Below are 16898 nucleotides of genomic sequence, written 5' to 3'. Positions count from 1 at the left end.
ACAGATATTTAATTAAATGGAAACTTCAGTCAACTCCACTTTCAAACTTGTAGGGGCCAACTCCATAGTTGTGCGAGTACGTTATCAGTGGATCCCATCTCTCTGTCTCTGTCTGTCCCTCTCTCTCCATCCCTGTCATGCAATGAAGGACATAACATTAACAGGATTGATGATTGCCACTCTCGTTTCGCTAATGAAGGGTCATACTCAAAAGTGATCATTTACTGATATCTAAAGATGAAAGATTGTAGTAAGTATATATATATATATATATATATCATCATGTCCTTATCTGCTTGACCCCAAAGACGACGACCCTGCATATACATGTATTTTGCTGTGTGCAGTGTTGTACTTATATTCCACGATGAGGGATTGGTGAAGAGTAGTTTTATCTATGCATCCCCCACTTAAAGAACCTCAGTGCTCACACATCAGCTTCCAACTTATTCCAACGTATCAATTTCTAGGGTCAACTTGTGTTACTCTTGTGTCTGCCACCTACTTTCCATTCTCACGCAAAGAATCCTTCGTATTTTGTCCTTGTCCTCGTCCTTTTTCCTCTCTGCTCTCTTCTCCTCTCTTCTCTTTGCTCTTTCTCTCTCTCTTAGAAGCTGAAACTTGACTCCTATTCACTCCCTCACCTTGCTTGCATTACTATAAGCCCCATCTATTTCTTTATTTACTCTTTTTTTTCCCTGCTATAAACGCCACAGCTTGCTTGAAACAAAACATTGCTTATCTACCCTAGAGAGAAATAATTAAGCTTAATTCTGATGACAAAAATTCCTATTAATAAATAAATCTGGTGGATAGAACTCTTTTTCATCTCATAATCTATATATCACCTTAATTTCGGGATTTCAATATAAACTTAGAATCTTGAATTTTCCCTTTTAGTCGTTTTATTATTATTTTTTATTTCAAATTAACCGTCTGTGTTTGATTTGATACACAGATTAAGCAAACAATTTGAGAGCATAGTAGTTTTAATAATAAAAAATTTTAAAAATTTATTAAAATTAATATGAAATATAGAAAAAGTAGTGATTAGCATTAATTAAAAAATAAAAAGTACTACTTTATGGTTTTGGAAGACTTGAAAAATGGAAGATGAACATTCAATTTAGAAAATATTATATATTGGGCAAACTACATGCATTAGTCATTGAAATTTTCGTTATTTTTTATATTGATCTCTCAAAATTAATTAGTAATTAAATTATAATTTTTCATAATTGGGTGATCAAAATAAAAAACGGTGGAAACTTCAGTGACTATATCCTAATATATTTACTAGAGTATTTCAACTTTATATATATATATATATGTATATATATATGTATATATAAGTAATATAAGGACATATTCATTTACTTCTTGCCTTAAAAGGATCCATTTACTAGTTGATGGAGACAGAGTGAAGCAAGCATTTGGTGAAAACCAACGAAATATGTTGAAAGAAAACTATAAGAAATATGTGATGGAGATTACTCATGAGATGTTTTGTAGACATGATAATACCAAACATAAAGGAATATAGTGCACCGACACACACAAACAATAGAGCAAGCTTAAAATAAAAATACAAACACATAAATATATTTATTTTGATCCAACTCAAAATAACTTACTCCAAACATAATTACAACTGTGATACTTTTACAATAAAAAAATCACTAAAAACTTTTCTCGAAACTTAATTCAAAATCTAATAATACTCTTTTAATAGTCTACTCACTTAACTATTTTTTTTATGTCTAACTATTTGTGATTGCCAAGTTAAAACTAAAATATCTTATTTATAAACATGAAACCCTTATACTTTTACTAAATTTCTGATGTGGGATATAAGACAAATTCTCAATTCTTATAACTTTACTTAACTTTCAATGTGGGATTACAAAATTTAAGGTAAACCCCAACAAATTCTTATTGACTTGAATCTTCAAATACTTCAACAATGTCTGCAAAGGTGACACGCTTGTCCTTCTTCTTTTTTTTTTCATCATAGAAATCTCAACAACTGAACCTCTATAAAGTATGTATAAATGATTTTTAATCCTATTCTCTTGTAGAATTATACTACTATTTTTATACACTTTCAACCACTATATGTACCTTAAGAAGTTAACTTATCCAAAGCAATCAAATTGTAGCTACAACCCAGTACATACATTACCTGACGAAAAGTCCTAATAACACCATTATGATATCTAAGGTGAACACTCCTAATACCTTGAATCTGTACTTTTTCATTGTTGGCGACCGTAATATTTTCATACTTCTTATTCTCATCCAACTCTATAAAATAAATTTTATCATTGTAGATATGGACTGTAACAATTGAATTTAAAACCTAACTTTTATCACCTTTTTGAGTCTCATCCATATAAATCGTCAAAACGACCTCATCATCATCAGACACAATAATAATAGTATCATTCTTTCCTTCATCCAATTTTTTCTCGTCATTCATCCTTTTGAATACAGTCATATTCCTTCTTAACTTCTTGTAGCGCACTTATATATATTTATATATATCATTTTTTACCATAATAATAATAATAATTTATATCACTGTAATATCTATCTCTTGACTTGGATCTTTCTCTTAATCTATCAATCTTCTTTTAAATTCTCCCTCGATCAAAACCCTTTACAATTAGTGCACTACCTCCAAGTGATGAATTTTTTGTTCCTATAAACCTTTCGTTCTCACACAATAGGGCAATCACATCATCAACTTCAAAGTAGACCTATCAACAAACAAAATTTAAATTAAAGGTCTATAAGACTTGGATAAAAATGACAACAAAATTAAAGTATTCTCTTCATTTTTAACTCATCAACATAAATCGCAAGTAATTAAGAAACTAATATATTAAATTTATTCAAGTGATTATGAAGACTCATACTTTCTTTCATCTTTAGAGAATATAGATCATCCTTAAACATAATCTATTAATCAATGACTTCGAAGCATAAATACTCTCAAGTTTATCTCACAAACTCTTCAGAATACTCTCAGTCAATACATTATACTTTACTTTTGGGATTAGCTCCAATTTAATAGTACTAACAATTTTCTTTTGAATTTTATTTCAATTATTGTCAAACATTTTTTAGGTTTACTACTTTCTAATGCTTGATTTAACCCTCCTCAAGCTTGCTACTTTATAATGTTTGATCCAACCTTTGTTGTACTAATAAATTTTGAATCATATTTAGCCATAAAATAAAATTAATCTTTCCATTGGAATTTCAAATTTGGGTATAGGCATGGTAGACTTATTTTCTTTATACATCTTGAAATACTTGCATTATTTTCACAATCTTTTGGGCTGTCCTCTTTTCTTTCAATGTTTTAAACCTTAAATTTTACTTTGATACCATTTGTTGAGAAATCAACATGTGTGCAGTACCGACACACATAAACAATAGAGTAAACTCAAAACAAGAATAAAACACACAAATATATTTGTTTCGGCTCAACTCAAAATGATTTATTCCAAACCTAATCCACTAACAAATGAATCTTTACAATTGTAAGATTTTTGGAATGAAAAAAATAAAAAAAATCTCCTTACTCAAAATTTAATCCAAAACCTAATAACATCTTTTTAATAATCTACTCACTTAGTTATTCTCTTGGTATCTAATTATTTAGGATTATTAAACTAAAGCTAAAGTATCTTATTTATAAAGGCATACCTTTACTAACTATTTAATGTGGATACAAGATAAACTATCAATTCTTATACCTTTACTCAATTTTCAATGTGAGATTACATATTCAAAGCAAACACCAATAAATGTTACTATAGAAATTTGAGGCATAATTTTGGAAGAAATTTCTCAATTGAGATTAGCGACAGATGGTCTTGATTGGAATGATAATGAGAGACAAAGAAAGATCGTTCAGACATATAACGTTTGTGAAAATAGTTATCTTTTTGGTTAGAGTGATAATGTCGGTGGTAAACTGCAAGCAAGGAATGGACAAGAGAAAGCTTGTCTTTAAGTTGGATTTTATTTGTCTTACATACATCATTAGGAATCTCAACTATAGATAGCTGCGTTTTGTGGTAAAAAAAAAGTCAGTAAAAGCTCAGTTTTCTGCAATGATCTGAAAATTCAGGTCGAACCCCAACTGGGGCATACATATTCTTGCAGCCAAACAAACTGACACGTTTGATAATGGATCCAAAACCGAAACAGAAAACACCCAAAAAGGTGCACAAAGTGCGGGGAAAAACGTGACCCTACTCTTAGAACTCATGATAGCTTAGAACCAAATAAAACTCATGGAAGCTAAACATCACTAAAATCTATAAAGTAGCTTTCATGAAAAAGAAATTTGCAGAAGCTTAGCTTCAACATCAGGCACACACAGACACTTGGAGAGATGAGGTTTATGGATGATTAATATTATCCCTTTGGCACATAGAAGATTTCATTACAACCATCAATAAAACACATACGTCGACGAACAAAGAATGGTGCCGGTCACTGTATTCTAGCATTCAATTTTATGATTGATGCATGTATCTCTTATTCAAAAGAACATGAAAGATTAGCTATCAATATCTGTTTCTCCATGGAATAAAAAACAAAAACAGTGGAAGTCATTGTCCACGTGTTGGCAGAAAAGAGAACCAGGAGTCTTCATAGCGAGTTCCTTCCGTAACCTTTTTACTGTTTATTAAACCCGACAAAACACGAACATGTCCACCACCATTTCTGTCTCAGTTTCTTCTTAGGATCACTTCCTATTAATCTATTTTTCTATGGGCAAAACTAGGGGCTCCCTCCTATATCTCTCGTCACTGCTCTCCCTTAAACCTCGCATTTTCCCATGTGACTCTCTCTCTCTCTCTCTCTTTTGCTTGAATTGAGCAAATGCTTTTTTGTTTGTTTTGTTTAGATTAATTAATAAAAGGATATTGATAATTTCTGTCCTGTCTTCTTTCTTATCTTACTTCAGATTATTGGTCATTCACTAATTATAGAGAGAATTTAATAATGTAAATGTGAGAGTATATCTATATATGCAATACTATTATTATCTTAACAAAATAAGTCAGATCTAATTAACTGACTCAGGCCAAGTACATGAAATATTAATTAAAAAAAGTACTATACATGATGAAATATTTAGGGCTCAAGTTCATGATTGCATTTCTTGTGGTTTGTTAAAGTACAAAGGAACACATGGAATTTACCTACTGATCATTATATTTCTTAACGGCTATAATAGTATGTTTTTACAAGGGAATTAATGTTCCTAGAGCTTTGGAATCTTTATGACAAGGTGACTACCGATATTGCTGAGAAGAGTATGTAGTTTTCTTGTTTTTGTTGTGTCTGTGATTAATAGACAAAACTCATCGCAATCATAGCCGACCTGCAAGATTATGATCCCATAATCATGGTCTAATAAATAATAATGTGTCAATAAATTAATTCTAGACATTGTTGTTTGGGAGGTTATTTTTAAATGCTTACCTGATTGAGAGAACATAGTGGATTTGATTTGTCTGCTTTTCTACAGTTTAAAATCCCATACCCCATGTGCTTGTCTCAGTTTAAGTTAAGTCAAAAACTAAGAAAGACTGATGTGAGAGAGAGAGAGAGAGATTGATATAATTCAAATACGATGTGATGTAAGGTAGACGACTATTACTCAAAACCTTGGTGGCATACATGCAGAAAAACTGTGGGGTCCCAAGCAAAGGCACTATGGACTATTACAAACCATTGATCCGCTTTATACAATTCCCCAAGACCTTTTCGGTAGTAGTTGCCTTTCTGGCTCTGACTCTATAAGCGATAGATGCCGAGGTTATGATCCGGAAAAGGTACTATGAAGCTAATAAGATGAACAGCTTGTTTCTTTGGATGTCTGTCTGTGGTTAGTAACATTTGTCTAGAGACGGCTCATCACTCTCCCAAACTGACCCAAACTGTTATTTGCATCAATAGGAATTTCCCACAGTTGGCGTCTCACATAATTAATAATTTAATTAATAATTTCTTCCTATAAATGAATATGCAAAAGAACGTTATTTCATGGGATTTCAACAAAAGTATGGGAATTCTTTTTACTCCCTCTTTGTTTGGCTCAAAAGTACTGTTGATGTCAAATTTGTGCACATATATCTGAACTTTGAACTTGGACAATGAAGAAAGAAGAGATCAATGAATTAGGTAAGGGCTGAACTGATCCATTTATAGAAGTTGATTGGATATTAACGTCGCCTCTGCTTGTCAGTCGACCGACCTTTAAGACATGTTCTATAGGAACATTAATTGATCCAAAGAGTTGTACCAATTAGCACCAGTGGGTTCATTGTCGTGGGACTATGTCTAATCTTGTACGGTTGTTCATTGCATCAGAGGATAATCTAGCGGCAAATGTCAAACCGGTCTGTTATCATGTTGCATGTTTAATCTAATCAAGTCAGTTTATCTTGTTTATATTGGACCAATGACTAGATGTCTAAATTATACAGATTCACAAGTTATTCAATATAAAGAAAACTTTAAAGCATAGATGATTATATTAAAAATTAGCTCCTTTGAATTTTTTTCCCTAATTTCTTACTTGTTTGTGAGAATGCAGAGAAAGTACCCTGAAATTTTTTTTGTGCGGACCGACAAAGGATTAGAATGCTGCCATTAATGGAGGCGACAACCCCTCGATTCCCCACTGATCTTTGCTGATAACTGTCTCTCTCTCTTTTTCTGTCCTTCTCTCTCTCTCTCCATAGGCCCTCTCTTTTTTACACTTGTTACTATTTGTGGTTGCAGGAACAGTGAACCTTTGTACCTCATATAATGCTAGACATACCCTCTCAAACTGCTTATCTATGCCCCTACCTTCCCTTTTATTTTCCATAGACTACTTTGATTCGCCTATAAACTTCTACTTTCACTGGCTTCTCCTTGAGCTATTAGCCTTCTCGATCTCCCTCCTAAGTCCCGCCTACCATTGAATCATCATTGTCATTCTTTCGATCGCATTAAACTCATCTCGTTTCCTTTGTTATAGCTCGAGATCAACTTCCAGGTTTCTCTCTCCCATAATGGATTACCACCCTAATACTTTTCTTCGTCTAAGCCTACCCAACAATCAACTCAACCTAGAGCTTGTCCTTGAACCATCATCTTCTTCCTCATCGCCACAAAGTCCAGTGGAACCTAGAATTTTCTCTTGTAACTATTGCCAAAGGAAGTTCTATAGTTCACAAGCACTTGGAGGCCACCAAAATGCCCACAAGCTAGAACGAACTCTAGCCAAGAAAAACAGGGAGCAAAGCTCAGCTGTCCGGACTCATGGGGGATCCAATTCTCACTCAGGATCCAGTGTCTGTGGTTCGAGCCGTGCTCAATGTATGCAGTCACAAGTCGCTCCATTTGAACAAAAAGGTCGACCTGTTAGGTTTGCAGGAGAAATGAATTATGGAAGAAGAGACATGAACCATGGTTCAAGAGAAGGGATCGATTCTTGGTCCAAGGGATACAGGACTGAAAATGTTGAAGAAGAGTTCAGCCAGCTTGACTTATCTTTAAGGCTTTAAAATTGCACCCACTATTTGCAATTGTATTTTCATTTTATTTTTTGTGATACGCTTATATGTTTGAAATGTATTCTTAATATGTAGAAAACAAGAAAGTGTGAAGCATGGGAAATTTGTAGTAGAAAATATTAGGCTGACTTTTTTTTTTCCTTTGAGTTGGAGATATATGTACCGTGTTTATTTTTTGGTGAATGACATTTATCTTTTTACCGAGGAGAAGTGTACGAAAAAAATTATAAATATTGACATCTGAATTTTAAATCTGCGACTATATCTATTAAAAGTAAAACAATGAAGTTGTTGAGTTAAATCCTGAGTTAGAATGATATTTCATTTTTGTTGGAGCACCGAAGAACAGGGAACAGGAAACGGCTAGAGGAAGCAATTTTAAGATGAAGACGCAGGTAATGCCTTGAGACGCGTAAAAGACGCTCAGTGTTCATTCCATGGGTAACATACACGAACTTCCTTTACCTATGATGTGATGTCAACTTTAGATTTTAATAGGAAAGAACGATGGAAAAGGATGAAAATGTAAAAATATTTATTTTAATAATTAAATTATAAAGTAAAAAATTAATTATAAATTTTAATTATTAAATTAATAAATTTTTTTATCTTCACTCCTTTTCGTCAAAATTTTAATGGATTTTTAAGGATGCATCCATACGTGTTTTTTTTTTTTTTTTTTAATGGATCCAAACATGTTACTTGAACTTAAAGGGTAAAGGTAAATACATGTATTTCATTGTTTTAAGAGCAAGATTAAAAAATAATTCTAACGAAAAAAAAAAAAAGTCTTTAAAAGCAGCATTATATACGTGGATTATCAACCTAGATATAAGGAAAAAACCTAGAGCGAAGAACTCTATCTAAGCAACACTAAGCCAGCTTCTACAAGAACCAAAAAGAACTAGCTTAGATTTAGGATTTGAACATTTGCTTGTAGAAGTTGGCTTAGTGCTGCTCAGGTACTAATTATGCACACCACAGTTCTTTTTTTAAAAAGAAATCCGCCCCTGATTTTATTTCAATTTTAAAAAAAAGATACCCGATCCATTTTTAACTTGTTTGTTAATTAAAAAAAAAAATCATTTCTATCAAATTGAAACAGTCAAAATTCGTATAATATGGATTGTTTTGTTATTCTAAGTTCAAAATTTTGTTCTTTACTTGTTTAATGGATCCACAATCAATATAAGACTACAAATCATTTACAATAAATAAGATGAACAATCTAAAATTAGGATGCAAGCATATATACTAGTTCTGAAGAACCTATTTAACACAAATAATCAGCTAAATCACTATCTGCCACTCATATATTAGAGCCCTTGCTAAGATCATAGACTGGACTGCAGAGGTTATCTATCATCTCTAAACTGCAATAAACAAGGTAAAACTCAAAGGAAAGCAGTATTTTTGAAAATGGAACATGAGGATTTACTTAATTAGTGTACTTTTTCATATATATATATATATATATCTAACTACTTCTTATAATTGTAGCAAAAAATAAAATGTATATATATGGTACAAGGGGCAGAATAGTTTCATTTTCCGATGCATGAAAGAAGTTAACAAGCCTGGAAGCCAACTAAAGCTTCAACCAAAATGAAGAATCAACACACATTCTACTCAGAAATCTGACAATTATATAGTATATGTTCACCAGAATGGTCCTCACCACTAAATGCAGAATAGAAATTAAAGCTTCCCTCCTGATTGTAATCCATCACAGAGACTTCATCGTCAAGCTCGAGGTTATGGTTGGAACTAAAGTCAGTCGTTGGTGATATCATTGTGACATTGAGCACCAATTCGGTCTCAGCATTTCTTGTTAAGACTGCGGAACCAGGATATTGCTCGTTATTTGTACAGTCCATAGTAAAGCCTGCATAATTTGGAATGCCACCTATACAAATGTTAACCAATTAATGAGCAATTGAGGTAAGTGATGGAAATAGACTGCATATCAAATCACAAATGATCGAAATTAAGGAAAGGGGATACAATTAAGTACCAGAAACAAGATTCGGGACAGAACTAACAGCAAAAGGGGACTGGAAATTAGCTACATCTGTTTCAGGCGTAGAAAATGCATTCGAGAATGGATAAAATGGCGCACTGCTAGGAGTTCTAGGGTCGGAACCCGCATCATGAAAGTATGGTGACTGAGAAGTCCCTGAAACAGGCTCGGATCCAAGATTATGAGGCTGAATATTCATTTCTAAGCTGTAATTATAGTAATTAAAAGATTTGAAATCTGGCGTTTGAAAGCTTGGATTATCCAAGCAACTATGAAGAAGGGATTGTTGCGTGTTGTCTGGAACCAGCGAGCCGCCATTTGGTATCATACGCCCTGACATTACCGTATTCCCCTCTCTTTGGTTGAGAAAGGTAGAGTTCATGTCCTCGAAGGAGTGAGACCGATTGAACTTTGGAACAGCTAGATGATCAGCATTAACGTCGCCAACTTCCCATTTTCTTCGGTTAGTACTTCTACTAGTGGATGAAGATCGGATAACTCTTTCTAATTCAAAACCTTGTTGGTTCGTTTTAGCTTTCCGCTTTTTCAACGAAATCCTATATTTCTATTACACAAAAGAACCAGGATCATTAGAAGAAGAATGGGCAACTAACTAGCTATTAATAAGCGTATAAGACCATTCTTAATCTTAATTACCTGCAGATGACTAGCAATATTCTCCCGAGTGAGTCCTGGTTCATTCATAATGTCAAGTATCTTCTTCGGATGCACCATTGAACCTTAAAATCCAAAGAACAATCTCTGATTCAGTAACATCTGGAATAGAAATTATAGACAGTAAACTCTTACCCGGAAACTGATACTAGTACTTACATTTTTCCAGTCTCTGAACAGCTTTTACAAACTTAGCGTCAAGCTCCGGGGTCCATGATAACCGCTTTTTTTTCCAACTACTAGAAGAGGCACCATCCGATTGAATTTTGACTTTAGCATTGGAATGTTCCAAAGGCTTTAGTTTTTGGTCGTTCGATGTTTCTTGCCAGTCGCTTGATTGTTCAGAATCCCTTATTTTATTAAGAGTAACACAGCGCTGAATAGTATTCTTGATTTCCTGCACTCCAATGGGTTTTATCATATAATCTACAGCCCCATAAATTAGACCCTTCCTTATGTTTTCTAGACTGCCATCTCCAGTCACCACTGTGAATTAATTTTCGAAACATGATCAAAATTAAAAACTACTTAAAATCAAAGCTCGTTGATTGATATATGGTTTCAAGGAAATTAACTTACTTATCACCGGTAAGTACATTTCAAGTCCTATAGTCTCCAGAAGCTTATAACCATTCAAGTTACCACCATCAACATCAACAAGCACAATGTCAAACCCACGTTTGTTTGCTCTCAATAATTCTAGAGCTTCAGCGGCAGATGGTGTTGTTTTAACTGCATATCAAAAGGGGAGGTTTCCAGAAAAACAGCAAAACTTATTGCTCTGTTCCAAATTAAATATGATGTCCTATCTCTTCTTTTTGAGGAATTAGATATCCTATTTCTAGACAGTTGTACAGAGTTGTGTGAAGAAAAAAATAATATTCTACCTGGCAATTAAATTAAACAAAAATTAAGATAGTATATTCTTTTGGACGTTTAGTTTCTTGGGAGAAAAGGAATTACAAATAAATAAAATTAAAAAAAAAAACCTTAATTTTAAACAAAAGGCTGATGAAAAACTTTCAGACATTCACGTTACGTGATTTCCAAACTTTCAGACATTCGAAATTACAGCAAATTGATTGTATTCAAACTTAATAGATCTCACCAAGAACATCCTTCCAAGCCCTAAATTCCAGATTTGTAAAAACTTTAAGTTAACAATATATAACCTAAGCAAGTAACACCCCAGCAAGACCAGTATTTTTATTGTCCAAATCTGAGAACATAAATACAAAATATATATATATATATATATAAAACTCAAAGAAAATAGAGAGACACAGCATATAATTAATATATATACCTTTGTAGTTGCACTTATGGAGCACGGCACAAAGATACTGAAGGCTGAAAATTTGAGCGTCAATAGCAAGAACTCTTATGTCGTCGAAGATATCATCATCAACTTCAAGTATTGGATTCATCTCATAAGGTTTATTAAGAAGATTGTCTTCCATGTTAATTACAGAAGAAGAAAAAAATTTGATGCAATTATGCGGAGATTTCTCAAATTAACAAGTTTAATGTTGTGAAAACCTTTGGATAGACGACTTTAAATAGTAAGAATAATAGGGTTTTAGCCAAGGGGAGTTATGTAGATAATTGGAGATTACACCGTACGTACATCGTATACGTGAATTGTGATATCCCTTTGACATTGAGAGCGCAATACCATAAAGCATGGCTCCACACCGCCAATAAATTGCTTAATTTTGGAAAGTGAATCCAAGATTTTGCTTTTCAATCAAGATTGCTTCCCGGAAAGTTTACCCTCGTTAACTTCTATAAAAACAGAGACCCCCCAAAAACATAAACAGATTGCAGCCAAGCAACCGAACTCAGCCTTAAAGAGAAACCCCTGCTTTAGCTACTAACAGAAATCGCCTCATAAAGAATATTTTTGAAGCTAACTTCCTTAATCCTGCATTTGAGATTTTGTTCGAAACGTGCTTCATCCACCAAGAAACTAAAGAATGATTAGTAACGCAAAGAATAGCACAACTGGAATCACTTTCAATGATAAGAAGATGAGAACTGGCCCATGTGGAAGAAGAAAAGAACTATCGTCTTGAATTGAGTTCAAATAAATTTACTTTGTTGACTTGATCAATTCCGCCATCATTATTACATGCATTAAAATCAAAATCCGAAACAGGAAAATGGCTGCTAAACGACTTATGATTGGAGTACAAAATACATGTTACAAACCCTTATTTCAAAATTGTAAACCATATAGAGAAAGGTTTTAAAAAAAGGTCAAGAAGCCAACTTTTGGAAAAACAATCCTCATGTTTTAAGTGTAATTGGGTAGGAAAAAAGGAATACTAGAAACCATATTGGTGGGGAGGTGTTAGACAATAGTCTTAGAGTATGTTGGCAAAGGCACATTCTGTCGGAAAGCCGTAGGGGAATCGCTTTTTGTCTGTGCAGTAATTATACACCATGTAATTGTCCTGCACCCATTTCATCTGCCCTTTCTTTGCAAAATCAAGCTCTTCCCAATACCATGCGTTTTTGTTTGGGCTGCAATAAGATGATCCATATGACCAGACGCAAGCATCGGTATTGAAGTTTCTATAGGAAGCTTTGAAGGGGGCCTTACTCCAATCTGTCTTGACAAGTCCACCTCTAGTTGCCCAGTTATCAGCATTCCAGAGAGAAGAATATAATCTCATTTTCTGTTTATTCGGGAATGGAACCCCAAGAAACTCCAGGTTCTTGAACTCTCTAATGGGGATGCCATCAACATAGAATCTGAGATACAGTAAACAAGAAATTGAATGAACATATGTAGGAAATATGATGCACATTCCAGGTTTACAACAGAATTCTTATGCACTCATGCTTGCTTTTGCTTACACAATCCGCTGGGGGTTCCAAAGGATGGAGTAGGTGTGAAAATCTGCAGTAGGGTCAAACCATAGGTAGAATTGCTGCTCTCTGTTGCCCTTGCCTTGGCAGAATACATTTGTATGTACAATGTAAGGGTGTCCACTTAAATTCCCCAGGAATTCAAAATCTATCTCATCCCAAGTTTCACCTTTTGAAGATAACTGCAGTACATTCAGAGAAATTAACTGAGAGGTAATTATGCCAAACTTCAAAATTATGACAGATTCCATTAAACAGATAACTTACATAATAAGTAGTTACTGTGCCCGCAGAATTTCCAGGTACAAGCTTCAGCTGCATATCAATCTTTCCAAATAGATATTCATTCTTGGACTGGAATCCAGAGCCAGAGATTTTATCCAGCGACAGAGTGAGCAGGTTGCCACCGTCGTAAATCTGAGCACGGTCTTTTCCCCAAACGGTGTCACAATTTTGGTAGAAGTTGCCAGCAAAGGCAGCCACGCAGAAACTGATCAGGAACAATAAAACCAGCCCAGTGGACGCACTTGAAGGAGAACGAAATGCAGCCATTTCTTGATGTATATTCTTGTCGTTTTCTCTCAGCTGCACAAAGTGTTTCAGGCTGTTGCTGTTGCTTGATTTTGATGGTTAATTGTGGCAGTATTTATATGTAAGACGGTAAGAGATGCCAGGCAGGCAAGCAGGCGAGCTTAGGTTGTAAGGTTCATTATTTGTCAACATGAATTGAGTATAATAGGTGGATGTGGCAGCAACTACTAGGCTTTGTATAGCTAGTTTTCTTTCATTGTCATCAGCATCATCAAATAATCAAACGCGGTTTTTGCAGAGAAAGGGTCAGGAATCTAAAATTTCCCTATTTACTTTTGCCGTCTCTTCACACCAACCTCTCCTGTGTGGCAGTCAACTCCAATAATATATAGTAGTATAGTTTTGTTTATGGTTTGGCTATTGAATAGACCTACAGATTTAGGCTCTATCCATGCCTAAGTTATGTGAATTTAAGGTCATTGAAATGCTCTGCGACTAATTTTGATGCAGAGATTGCCAGATTGGAGACACTGACCCTATAAAATTTAAAATATTAAAAGTAATATTTCTCCAAGAAAATAAAATGCATGATTTGCTTTTATTTATAGAACAACTATATTAAATTTGGTGTCTCACTTTTAACATTTGTTCATTTTTTAATCAATATTAGCCATATCTGCACGTCGTTGCAGGGACAACAAATATCAAACGTGTAATTAACACTAATTTTATGTATTCAATGTCATTTTCATGAAGCAAGTCAACCAAATTTGCTTTATTATATTATAAATGCAACTTTGATCGTTAAGATTAAAAATTGACATGCAAAGAATAGAACCAGTCAGAGCAGTAAAGGTTACCTATTCTAACGATTTGTTGAAATAGTTATGCGAAAGGATGTTGAGTTGGTGGAACTCTTAAGCAATTGAAGCTTGATGACATAAAACAATAAAATTATTGTATCTGTAACAATAAGCTTGAGTTTATCATTAGTACAAAGTTTGACAATATATCATAATCTGAATTCAATCTTTTTGTATTTGAAATTGAATTTGAATTACAACAACTATTTTTAAAAATTAAACTGTAGATTTGATCAAAGAGTGATGCTAATCGTTGGCTGTCTGAGTCCTTGTGTGATTGGATTGCGAGAGCAGTTGTCATGGAAGTTGCTGTTCTTCTTCTCTAATAGATGTTGCTTGGTTAGTATTTTTAGGTTCGTTTGATTGATACTTTTGTTGTTTGTTTTTTTTCTTTTTTCAATAGAAAGACAGAAGCATCAAGCATTCGGAACTGTGATAATCTATGAATTACTGTTATTATTTATTGATTGTGTTCTTTATTTCAACAAAAATAAATTCCTTCTTATTGCGAAAACAATCAGTAATTAAAAGAATTAATTATCCCAAAATCAGAGAAGCAAGGGATGAACGAGTAGTGGGTATTTTTTGTGCTGTGTTTAAGTTAAGTTATTTGGCAGTACATTCTGGTGGGAGGCCTTGGGGAAATCGCTTTGTGTCTGAGCAGTAATTGTAAATCATGTAATTCCTCTGCACCCACTGCAGCGCCTCTTGGCCTGCGGAGTCAAGTTCTTCCAAGAGCCAAGGAGGATTATTATTGTTAGCAGGAGAATTTGAATTGCAAATTGATGATGCTCCAGAAGACCTGGTGCAAGCATCGGCATTGAAGTTTCTATACGAGGCAGTGAAGGGAGCCTGGCTCCAATCAATCTTGACTAGACCACCTCTTGTAGCCCAGTCATCACCGTTCCAGAGACTGGATTGTATCCTCATGGGCTGGTTCTTTGGGAATGGAACCCCAATTGATTCCAAGTTCTTGAACTCTCTAATGGGAGTGCCATCTACATAGAAGCTGGAAAAATAGAAAAATTCAAATTCAGTAAAGTTCCAGAATAAACAAGTAAGAAAAGTATTAACTTAGACTAGCTTTAAAAGATTGTTACTTACATGATACGTTGGGGATTCCACAGGATGGAATAGGTGTGAAAATCAGCTGTAGGATCAAACCAGAGGTAGAACTGTTGCTCCCTGTCACCTTTGCCTTGGCTGAATACATTTGTGTGAAGAATGTAAGGATCGCCACTTAAGTTGCCCAAGAATTCGAAGTCTATTTCATCCCAAGCAGACCCTTCGGAGCGCAACTGCAATACGACGTCATAAACAGATATTTTTCTGTGTTAGCATAAAGTTTAATCAAATAAGAGTTGTTGAAGTATTAGAATGTAAATATGGGAATGGTACTTACATAATATGCGGTGACAGTGCCTGCAGAATTGCCAGGGACAAGCTTGAGCTGCATATCAATCTTTCCAAACAAATACTCATTTTTGGATTGGAAACCTGAGCCAGACGTTTTGTCAAGGGAAAGGGTAAGAAGTTCACCATTGTTGAGTATCTGAGCACGACCATCTCCCCATGTAATGTCAAAGTCCTGGTAAAAGTTGCCAGCAGTTGCAATTATAACAAAAGTAACCCATACAGAGATTAGGAGAGTAACAGAAACATTTGAAGAACAAGAAATTAAAGATGTCATTATTTCTGATTTATTGTATGAAATGAGGAGTTGAATAAGTGATTTTCAGTGAAGGAGTTGGAGGCTTGAATTGTTTATTGACCTAAAATTATAGCCTGTTTATATAGACGGAGGATGACGAACAAAATAAGGAAGAGTGCATGATTTGAAGGTTCCTCACGATTTTTGAGTTTGGTGGGAAGAGAATATGAGTTGTAGAAAAGCTGGGGTTGAAGAAAAAAATATAGCTAGAGAAAAGAGAAGGGTCATATCCCATATATAAAAAATTTCAACCACTCCAATCAAGTGCCAATTGGCCAAATGACTCTTAGTCTGGAGCGAGCCGCCTCATTTGTCATGATTTTACATTTAACAAACCTGTATATGAACCCTGATGAATCGAAGCGGAGGACACCAATCGGTAACCACCGCCTCCAATCCATGACATCTCTGGTCCCCCTCTCGATTACGTGTGGTTTGCTTTCCAGTGTGTCCACAGCTTGCATATATCGAGTTGATCTTTTCAACAATTCTAGGTTCAAAACAACTGCGGAAATTACTGGTATATTCTAGAAAAGAAAAAGGGTACCTGAGCATCTTTATTTCTTTATCTGTTACATTTTAATATAATATTCACATAATGTTGGTCTCATGGCGGTTTTAGTTTTGACTGT

The 16898-nt window shown here is 34.4% G+C and overlaps 4 protein-coding genes across 4 annotated transcripts; 1 reads left to right on the top strand and 3 right to left on the bottom strand.

Annotated features, from left to right (window-relative positions):
* The first annotated feature begins 6584 nt into the window (after window positions 1–6584).
* Window positions 6585–7853, top strand: LOC111304267 (uncharacterized). Its single transcript, XM_022900806.2, has one exon. It carries the CDS (start codon window positions 7089–7091, stop codon window positions 7581–7583), a length of 495 nt encoding a protein of 164 aa, XP_022756541.2. The 5' UTR covers window positions 6585–7088; the 3' UTR covers window positions 7584–7853.
* Window positions 7854–9154: 1301 nt separating this feature from the next.
* On the bottom strand, window positions 9155–11972 carry LOC111302632 (uncharacterized). The gene is made up of 7 exons (XM_022898453.2): window positions 11915–11972; window positions 11594–11740; window positions 10867–11019; window positions 10447–10773; window positions 10270–10352; window positions 9607–10177; window positions 9155–9498 (listed from the first exon to the last, which is right to left on the bottom strand). Exons 1-7 carry the CDS (start codon window positions 11970–11972, stop codon window positions 9218–9220), a joined length of 1620 nt encoding a protein of 539 aa, XP_022754188.2. The 3' UTR covers window positions 9155–9217.
* Window positions 11973–12340: 368 nt separating this feature from the next.
* On the bottom strand, window positions 12341–14279 carry LOC111303425 (putative xyloglucan endotransglucosylase/hydrolase protein 23). The gene is made up of 3 exons (XM_022899680.2): window positions 13429–14279; window positions 13150–13343; window positions 12341–13044 (listed from the first exon to the last, which is right to left on the bottom strand). Exons 1-3 carry the CDS (start codon window positions 13711–13713, stop codon window positions 12654–12656), a joined length of 870 nt encoding a protein of 289 aa, XP_022755415.1. The 5' UTR covers window positions 13714–14279; the 3' UTR covers window positions 12341–12653.
* Window positions 14280–15004: 725 nt separating this feature from the next.
* Window positions 15005–16590, bottom strand: LOC111303424 (putative xyloglucan endotransglucosylase/hydrolase protein 23). The gene is made up of 3 exons (XM_022899679.2): window positions 15958–16590; window positions 15660–15853; window positions 15005–15564 (listed from the first exon to the last, which is right to left on the bottom strand). The coding sequence occupies exons 1-3, from the start codon at window positions 16243–16245 to the stop codon at window positions 15162–15164; spliced, it is 885 nt and encodes a 294-aa protein (XP_022755414.1). The 5' UTR covers window positions 16246–16590; the 3' UTR covers window positions 15005–15161.
* Between the last annotated feature and the right edge of the window lie 308 nt (window positions 16591–16898).

The sequence above is a fragment of the Durio zibethinus genome, chromosome 13 (assembly GCF_047325235.1).
Source record: "Durio zibethinus cultivar Kanyao isolate XHJ-2024 chromosome 13, ASM4732523v1, whole genome shotgun sequence".
NCBI lineage: Eukaryota > Viridiplantae > Streptophyta > Magnoliopsida > Malvales > Malvaceae > Durio > Durio zibethinus.
The sequence above is the reverse complement of the archived record's forward strand: the minus strand, read 5'-3'. Positions and strand labels throughout refer to the sequence as shown.